The sequence below is a fragment of the Cebus imitator genome, unplaced genomic scaffold, assembly GCF_001604975.1.
Source record: "Cebus imitator isolate Cc_AM_T3 unplaced genomic scaffold, Cebus_imitator-1.0 Scaffold0, whole genome shotgun sequence".
Classification (NCBI taxonomy): Eukaryota; Metazoa; Chordata; class Mammalia; order Primates; family Cebidae; genus Cebus; species Cebus imitator.
In genome coordinates this window covers 18,633,733-18,643,421 of record NW_016107315.1, presented here as the reverse complement: position 1 = coordinate 18,643,421, position 9,689 = coordinate 18,633,733, and the positions used below count along the sequence as shown (strand labels likewise).

Below are 9,689 nucleotides of genomic sequence, written 5' to 3'. Positions count from 1 at the left end.
AGGCTCACTGCAAGCTCCATTTCCTGGATTCAAACGATTCTCCTGCCTCAGCCACCTGAGGAGCTGGGATTACAGGTGTGCACCACCAGACCTAGCTAATTTTTGTATTTTTAGTACAGACAGGGTTTCACCATGTTGGCCAGGCAGGTTTCAAACTCCTGACCTTGTGATCCACCCGCCTCAGCCTCCCAAAGTGCTGGGATTATAGGTGTGAGCCATTGCACCAGGCCCACTTTGGATTTTATACAGCAAAACTCCGTAATATTTCCTTTACATGAATTTCTGCATATAATATTGGAAAAGCATTCTAGAAAGTACTAACAGTATTGTGCTACCGCTTTTCTGAAGAAATTCTTTATGAGTTTTATTTTTTTGAAACCAAGTCTCACTCTGTCATCCAGGCTGGAGTGCAATGGCATGATGTCCCAGGTTCAAGGGATTCTCCTGCCTCAGCCATCTGAGTAGCTAGGATTACAGGTGTGCAACACCATGCCCAGCTAATTTTTGTATTTTTAGTAGAGATGGGGTTTCAATGTGTAGGCCAGGCTGGTCTTGAACTCCTAACCTCAAGTGATCTGCCTGCCTCGGCCTCCCACAGTGCTGGGATTACAGGCGAGCACCACCACGCCTGGCTAATTTTTGTATTTTTACTAGAAACAGGTTTCAACATATTGGCCAGACTGCTCTGGAGCTCCCGAGCTCAAGTGATCTGCCCATCTCAGCCTCCCAAAGTGCTGAGATTACAGGCATGAGCCACTGCACCCAGCCTCTTTACGAATTTTCTTTCAAGTCTTTGTTCTTACAAAGTGGGTATTTTTGGTATGATTCTACTTTATGAATTTTTTCAAAGCACAAAAAAAGTGACCACACAGCAAATCGGAGAATAGGCAGAGCTAGTGGTAGAGCTTCCAGTTGAAGACTTGGGTTCATTATCTTACCTGCTTGTCAACCACATTTCAAGATATGATGACAGTTGCCAACTCTTGGAACGATTAACACATGTTTGAATGTGTGACAGTTCCACAGCTCCAGCTATAAAAGAACTGCAAAGGGACAAGGAAGGTGCATGGCGTCTTGGATTCCAGGAAGTATGCAGTGTGTATGGTTACTGGAATTCACCTGCCATCTTGCTCAATTAGCCTGTCAAAGGTGCTGTCATTTTTCTCTTTAAACATTTCCATAATGTTTCTCATGAGGGCTTATACCACCCCACTTTTAGTGTCATATACTGCTGGACAACTGTTCTTCTTAACCAAGCAATGGAAAAGCAATTTCCCCAAATCAGCGTGTGTTGCCAAAGGGGCAAGTCATTTCATAAAATGAGAAACTAAAACTTTTAAATCTACATATATTAACATGTTAATTTTTAACCTTTAGAATATTTAAAAATCAAAATATGCTGTAGTTTATAAGTATACCAAGACCAAATAATGAATATTAAAATTACAACAAAATTGAAAAAATATTTAAATAATTCAAAACCAAGTGACATTATGTTTACTACTAGGGGGCAAAAAGGCATCTTTTTTTTTTTTTTTTTTTTTTGATAGATCTTGCCCTGTCGCCCAGGCTGGGGTACAACCTCCGCCTCCCAGGTTCAAGCGATTCTCCTGCCTCAGCCTCCTGAGTAGCTGGGATTACAGGCGCATACCACTACGCTCAGCAAATTTTTGTATTTTTCATAGAGACAGGATTTCACCATGTTGGTCAGGCTGGTCTCGAACTCCTGACCTCGTGATCTGCCCGCCTTGGCCTCTCAAAGTGCTGGGATTACAGGTGTGAGCCACCGTGCCCAGCCCATAAAGGCATCTTGAATGGCTGAAATGAAGATGTAGGGAGACAGCAACGCCTGACCAGGAAGAGGATTTCAAACACAACGCTGTAGAAAGCCCAGTTCTTCTAGCTGCAGCCTCCCACTTAGGCTGTCTGAAATACCAAGCCCATTAACAAAGAAAAGAAACTCATATACATACTTGGAGTCAACTTCCTGTGTCTTTTTGGTGGCTTCACATTTAGTTGTGTTGCTTTTTCAAATGTCTTCTCTGGTTCCTGTGCCCATTCCAACTCTTTGCTCTGCCTCCTTGTTCTGCTATGGGTTAAGTTCTACTTTTTTGAACTTTGATACCTGTTCACAAATCCTTAGCATCTCTGGTCTTCTACTCATCAGCTTGGCATACTGGTGTTTAGCATCAGTGAACAAAGCATTAACGTGCAGCATAGAATGACATTCTTTATATATATTTTTTGAGATGGAGTTTTGTTCTTGTTGTCCAGGCTGGAGTGCAGTGGTGCAATCTCAGCTCACTGCATCCTCCGCCTCCAGGCTCAAGAGATTCTCCTGCCTCAGCCTTCTAAGTAGCTGGGATTATAGGCACCTGCCACCAGGCCCAGCTAACGTTTGTGTTTTTAGTAGAGATAGCATTATGCCATGTTGGCCAGGCTGGGCTTGAACTCCTGACCTCAGGTGATCCACCGTCTCGGCCTCCCAAAGTGCTGGGATTACAGGCATGAGCCACTGTGCCCAGTCACATTCTTTAAACTTTGAAACCCTTTATTTCAATGTGTCTAATAATACTTGTGTCCGTGAGTTCTCAGGTTTGTTTTGATCTCACAGGTCCACCAAAGAGTGAGAAAGCAGCCCTGTGCTAGTTGCTCTGCCAGCCTTTCCCAAGAGAAGTGTCACTAGAATATTACAGCCCCCACAGGCTCTGCTTCACAGAAACTTGAGGCTGAAAGCGGGTCCACCATCAGGGACATCCTCTGTCCCTGATGAGAACATGGCAGGTTGCTTTTCTAAGGGATTCTTGGGCCTTTGTATGTCCATATAAATTTACAAGCAGTCTGACAACCTCCCTACCAAAAAACGTAAAAATCAAAAATCTTCTAGACTTTGAAACAGCACGAATGATCAGTTTGGGGAACATTAACGTTACAATATCAAGTCTTATAAACCATGAACATAATATATCCCTCCAATATCTAGACTATTTTATACACATAGTAGTCCACATTTTCTGAGCATTTGTTACATGCCGGGCACCATTAGGACTTTACATAAATTATTTCATTCAATCTTCACAATAATGTTGAGAAGGAAGCTCTAGTATTTCCATTTCATGGATGGAGAAACTGTAGCTTAGCAAGATGGCCAGAGGCCACGGTTAAGAAGAGGTGAGGATCAGGCACTCTGCCTGCAGAGTCTGCAGTCTTCACCACGTTGTGACATGACCTTCCTGAGCTGAGGGCTGCAGGAACAATGGGTCTATGGATGGAGTTATTTGGGGGGAGGCAGACTTGGAGGAAAAGTCTCCCAAGATTTCCTGTATGTTCTCTCTCTCTACTGTTCAGCTTCTATCTGGATACATAATTATTTGTCCAAATAGCAACTGTCCTTCTTCTGCCATTTCAGGCCTTACACAGGAAGCCCTTCTAAAGAGCTGCCTGCCAGCTGCCCTTCCCCAGATCCCAAATATCCTCCTGGCCAGGAGCAGAGAACAGCCCCTCAGCTGGTCATGCTGAGCTCATACCCTGTAAGTCTGACCCCACTACAGGGCTCCGGCTTTATCTAGAACCCAGCTCCAGTCACAGTCGTGTCTGTCCCTGATCTCATGAGGAATGAAGGACCCATTTAGAGAGGAAGCCTCTATTCAGGCATTAGGAGAGAAGCAGAACTTCCCAGAGCTCATCCCCGGGGAATGAGAGCAGGGTAAGTGCAGCCTTTGTGATTCTTTCTCTCTGCCCTCTGTAGGATGGCGGCTCCATGAGGTCAAGACTGGGTTTCCTCCCTCCTCCCCCTTTACCAATGCCTGGTCTCAGGGGACTAGTTGTGAGCCCCTCGCTATGGCATCATCGCCCTCCCTCCCAGCTCCTGGCTCGCGGCCTAAGAAGCCTCTAGGGAAGATGGCTGGTGAGTGGAACCGGACTTGCGACTGCTGTGTTCCTGAGTGGAGTGCTCAGTCTTCATAGGCGAGGTGGGAGGCCTGCCTGGTCCAAACTCAGAGAGATGCAGGAAGGCTGAGGGGATCTCCTGACTTGACTTCAGGGCCTGGACGCTTTGTGGAGAGTGAGGAGGGGAGGCCTGCGTCAGCGCAGCCAGATCTTTATCCTTTTGGCTCAAAGGTTTTCCAGACCTGCTCAGCCAACTCTCCTAGCCTGGAAGCCATCGTACTGAGTGCTTAACACTGTGTCTCTCATCATCTAAATCTTTGTCCCAGAACCATTTAGAGGAAGAAGCCAAGCAGAGAGAGAAAATGAATCAATCCCCACCACAACTATCTGTCCTTATCAGAGGCTGGGGAGGCTGAGTTTTCGTCTCCTTATGGAGCCCCTACAACATACCCAACACTGCGTTATCTCAGTTAACTTTCAGCAACTAAGACAAACCTATTACACAGATGAGCAAATGAAGACATAGACTAATTTGCTGAAGGCCATACAGAAAGTGAGCCACAGGTCCACAGTCAAAGCCATGTCCCTGACTCCAGAGTGTGGGTTCTGAATCGCAAAGCTCTCTGCTCCTCAGCAGTTCTGAGCAGTAGCCTCTTCCCCGTTTATCGAGAATCTAGGATTTCTTGGGGCCAAACAGATGCCAATCCTTCGTACCCCTTCCTTCCCATACACGTAGCCCTTCCTGATCTAAATTCACCTCCCCTCAGTGCTGGAAGTGGGCTTGGGACTGACGATATCTTTGCTAGCATAACAGAGCTGTACCTGCAGACTCCCGGGTGGTTGACTAGTCAGCTCTAGTGGGAAGCTCTGCTTAAGGTGGGCAGATATCAAAGGGCCCGGGAGCAGTACAAAGCCAATTCTCTTAACCAGGCTGGTGGAACACTCCCACACAAGGATTCCAAAGTTCTGACGTGCGTCCAAAACCTTTACCTTCAGAAGGCACTTTTAGGCAAGTCCCAAAGGATATACAAAAATAGCAGAGCAACAGGTGTCTGAGAATAAGATGCTTCCCAGTGCAGGGAGGTGAGCTGCAGTCTGTCCATCCTCCCTGCGAGGTGGGGCACCTCCCTGTGCGGGCAGTGAGAGGGCATCTGGTAAGAAGATACAAGCCTGAGCAGTGTTTCTCCCCCACAGACTGGTTCAGGCAGACCCTGCTGAAGAAGCCCAAGAAGATGCCCGACTCCTCAGAAAGTGCGCCCAGTGATGCTTCACAGCCTACCTCACAGGACAGCCCCATACCCCCAAGCCACAGCTCAGTCACATCTCCCAGCCTGCCACCCTCGCAAGCGAGTGACAGTGGCAGTATTCGCTGGAGCAAAGACTATGACGTCTGTGTGTGCCACAGTGAAGAAGACCTGGTGGCCGCCCAGGACCTGGTCTCCTACCTGGAAGGCAGCACTGCCAGCCTGCGCTGCTTCCTGCAGCTCCGGGATGCAACCCCAGGCGGTGCCATCGTGTCTGAACTGTGCCAGGCACTGAGCAGTAGTCACTGCCGCGTGCTGCTCATCACCCCAGGCTTCCTTCAGGACCCCTGGTGCAAGTACCAGATGCTGCAGGCCCTGACCGATGCCCCAGGGGCCGAGGGCAGAACCATCCCTCTGCTGTCGGGCCTCAGCAGAGCTGCCTACCCACCTGAGCTCCGATTCATGTACTACGTGGATGGCAGGGGCCCTGATGGTGGCTTTCACCAAGTCAAAGAAGCTGTCATGCGTTGTAAGCTACTACAGGAGGGAGAAGGGGAATGGGATTCGGCTACAGTATCTGATCTACTTTGGCTTTTAGGAGACAGCCCTGTAGCCTAGTAGTTCAAAGTGCAGCCTCTGGAAAAGGCTGTCTGGGTTTGTATCCTGGGTCCTGCACTTATTAACCCATAAAAAGCAACCTGGGCAAGTTACTTACCCCCCTGTGCCTTGGTTTCCTCACTGATCACCAGGTTTCCATTGCTATGAAATGAGAACAGTACTAAGGGTTCAGAACATGGCCTAGCATAATTCATAACAGGCAGAGCCTAGCACATATGAGGTCCTCAATAAGTATTAGCTAGTAGTAGTAATAGTAATAGCATTAGGTTTCTCTGAGATCAGGTTAGAGATGTCCACCAAGAGCTGGGAAGGTGCCAGGAGGGGCACTGGTTTAGTAAGGCAAAATGATGCAGAATAATAGGCAAGAAGTGCATTTAAGTGTTTCCGGGGGGTGGGGGGCCGTATGCTATTGAAGTAGATTTGGAAGTCTGGTAATAGATAAAAAGTTAGAAGAGGCAGGACCTATTGGCAAAAACAGAGATGCTGGGTTTGGGAAGGGTAACAACCCTGTGATTGGTCTCTTTCAGATCTGCAGACACTCAGTTGACACTTTTATATCATGGGACCCCGGAAATTGGAGTAAAGCTGGAACTAGAAAACCTATACAGGGCCTCGGATTCCCATAGATGTGACAAGATGTATAGGGAGTGAGTCTGCAGCACTCCACCCGTGACCCTGGGATCAGAGCACCCATCAGGCTTCCATTACTGTGGGCTCCCTGAGAAGACCAGGGAGAGGTTGGGGACTCCCCCAGGAAGGCCGTGAAGCTGGGGACTCCCCCTAAGAAAGCCATGAGGAAGCTGGGGACTCCCCAAGAAGGCGATGAGGAAGCCAGAAATTGAAGGTGGTAGGAGGTGGTGCTGATCAATGATGGCCATCACGGCTTGCCTCCTGTCTAACTGGATAGGAAGCCTGGCACACGCTTGATATCCAGTGCCCTGGAACTGGGCACTAGCGTACACTGGTATCACTCCAAAAGAGGTGACTCACCTGACTGACCAGCAAGAAGCCTAGATTTTAGGCCTCACCGTGGGTGATCTTCCCAGTTGCCTGGAGAAACCCTGGTATGGGCGTCAGGAGAAACAACAGGAATCTAGTCCTTCATACTCACACTACTCTTCCTCTTCCCAGAGACATCGATTCACTTCAGAAAGCTGTGGGAAAGATGCAGTGAGCACTGCACTGTACTTTTTATTTATTGCCTAAGTGCCTTTAAAGCCACAAATCTAGAAGCCATTTTGAATATGGGGATAGCGGAGTGGAGGGAACAAGTGAAGAGATGGGAAGCCAGGGCTCAACACCTTCACCTGAGATCACAAGCCCATGGATGCTGTGACATCTGGGAGCTTCATCAGGGGCCTGGCTAAAGCTGATAACTTTCACAGTCACCATCTTCACCTTTGCACTGGGAGGAATCAACATTTTTCTTCTGGCAGATGACTGTGTTCCTTATAGGATGGGCAAGGTTTCATTCATCTGTTCTCAGTACGTTTGTTGTTGAACTGAAATGAATTTCATTATTTTCCTCACCGCGTACTTTTGTGCCCCCCTCTCGCTTCTCCCTATCATGACCCCTCTTTTGCTGAAAAAAGTTTATTTTTTAAATCTCTGGTTCTAGAAAAATTATTATTATTATTTTTTTTATTTTGAGACGGAGTTTCGCTCTTGTTACCCAGGCTGGAGTGCAATGGCACGATCTCGGCTCACCGCAACCTCCGCCTCCTGGGTTCAGGCAATTCTCCTGCCTCAGCCTCCTGAGTAGCTGGGATTACAGGCACACGCCACCATGCCCAGCTAATTTTTTGCAGTTTTAGTAGAGACGGGGTTTCACCATGTTGACCAGGATGGTCTCGATCTCTTGACCTCGTGATCCACCCGCCTCGGCCTCCCAAAGTGCTGGGATTACAGGCGTGAGCCACCGCGCCCGGCCCGAAAAATTATTTTTTAAATTATATTTTATTATTCACGAAAGAACTAACAAATAATATGTCCGCTCATGTGCCTACCACCCAGTTTAAGAAGCAAAACCTTATTATCCCTATAGTGGTCCCTTTATGCCCTGAATAGCAGTCCCCCTCTTGCCCCACCAGACATAACCAGTATTTTGAATCTTGAACTTCTTGCTTTTAGCTTTTCTCTTTGCATTTACTACATACGTAATACCCCCACCAGTGTATCGTTTAGTTTTACATGGTTTTATATTTTATGTAAACAGCATTACAATATTTGTATTCTGCAGATTCCTTTCCTTATTCACCAAATGTCTGTGAGATTTATCCATGCAGATGCATGACACACCAGTGATTAATAATCCACTTTTATCCCACCATGTAAATATGCCACCATTTAGTCACACATTCTTCTTCAAATACCTATTTGTTGTTCCTAGTTTTTTGCTATTAAAAACAATGAGCCTCTGAACTTTTTTGGACATTTCCACGTGCAAGATTTCCAGGATTTAGCCTAGAAAATCCTGCTGGGACCAGGTGTGGTGGCTCATGCCTGTATTCCCAGCACTTTGGGAGGCCGAGACAGGTGAATCACTTGAGGTCAGGAGTTCGAGACCAGCCTGGCCAACATGGTGAAACCCTCTACTAAAAATATAAAAATTAGCCAGGCCTGGTGGTGCATGACTATAATCCCAGCTACTTGGGAGGCTGAGGCAGGAGAATTACTTGAACCTGGGGGGGCAGAGGTTGCAGTGAGCTGAAATATCGAAACTCTACACTCCAGCCTGGGTGAGAGAGCAAGACTCCAACTAAAAAAAAAAAAAAAAAAAATCCTGCTGTGTAATAAATATACTTTTGGGTAGTAAAGACTATACATACTGTTTTTCCAGAAGATGCCAAAGTTTCTTCCAAATTGGCTGTACCAATTTATGTTCCTACCATTTGTGTTTAAGAGTTCCCACTTTTCATGTTCTTGCTAACACTTAGAATTATCAGATTTTTAAATGTATGCTAATCTGGTGGGTGAAAACTGGTAGCCTATTGTCATTTTTTTTCCTTTACGTCATTTTTATGAAAAAAAAAAAAAAAAAAAAAAAAAAAAAAAAAAAAAAAAAAAAAAAAAAAAAAAAAAAAAAAAAAAAAAAAAAAAAAAAAAAACCCAAAAAAACATATATATCAAGCATATACTGAAAGTTTGATGAATCCCTATGTGCCTGTCAGGTAGCTTCAGCAATGACCAACTCTCAGCTAATATTTTATCAACAATACTCTACCCATATCCCTCATTCCCCCAGATCATTTGAAGCAAATCTCAGAAATTATTTTATTCCTAAATATTTAAGTATGCATCTCCAAATTGTAGTTTTTGTTGTTGTTTCATTGGTTTTTTTGTATTTTAGTAGAGACAGGGTTTTATCATATTGTCCAGGCTGGTCTCAAACTCCTGACCTCATGATCCGCCCACCTTGGCCTCCCAAAGTTCTGGGATTACAGGCGTGAGCCACCACGCCTGGCCTTCCTTGGTTTTTTGAGACGAATTTTTGCCCTTGTTGCCCCAGCTGGAGTACAAGGATGCGATCTTGGCTCACTGCAACCTCTGCCTCGTGGGTTCAAGTGATTCTCCTACCTCAGCCTCCCAAGTAGCTGGGATTATACGCACCCACCACCATGCTCGGCTAATTTTTTGTATTTTTAGTAGAGACGGGGTTTCACCATGTTGGTCAGGCTGGCCTTGAACTTGTGACCTTGGCTGATCCACCTGCCTTGGCCTCCCAAAGTGCTGGGATTACAGACGTAAGCCACCTTGCCTGGCCAATTATTAAGTTTTTAAAAAGTATGACAATAGGCCAGGCATGGTGGTTCACACCTGAAATCCCAGCACTTGGGGAGGCCAAGATAGGAGGAACACTTGAGACCAGGAGTTCAAGACCAATGCAGTAAAACTCCATCTCTACAAAATTATTTATTTTTATGATTTTTTTTTTTTTTT

The 9,689-nt window shown here is 46.1% G+C and overlaps 1 protein-coding gene across 6 annotated transcripts in view; it reads left to right on the top strand.

Annotated features, from left to right (window-relative positions):
- The window catches only part of LOC108302842 (TIR domain containing adaptor protein), an 11,477-nt gene extending 4,048 nt beyond the window's left edge, over window positions 1-7,429 (top strand). The window contains exons 2-5 of one of the 6 annotated variants that reach the window (XM_037736246.1): window positions 3,410-3,530; window positions 3,749-3,907; window positions 5,083-5,661; window positions 6,278-7,429. In XM_037736246.1, coding sequence (XP_037592174.1) covers window positions 3,841-3,907; window positions 5,083-5,661; window positions 6,278-6,297 — 666 coding nt within the window. In that variant the 5' untranslated portion in view covers window positions 3,410-3,530; window positions 3,749-3,840 and the 3' untranslated portion in view covers window positions 6,298-7,429. Of the gene's footprint in view, window positions 1-2,443; window positions 3,707-3,748; window positions 3,908-5,082; window positions 5,843-6,277 lie in introns of those variants that run through there. The other 5 variants (XM_017526783.2, XM_037736244.1, XM_037736255.1 and 2 more) reach the window with 5 other exon arrangements.
- The last annotated feature ends 2,260 nt before the right edge of the window (window positions 7,430-9,689 follow it).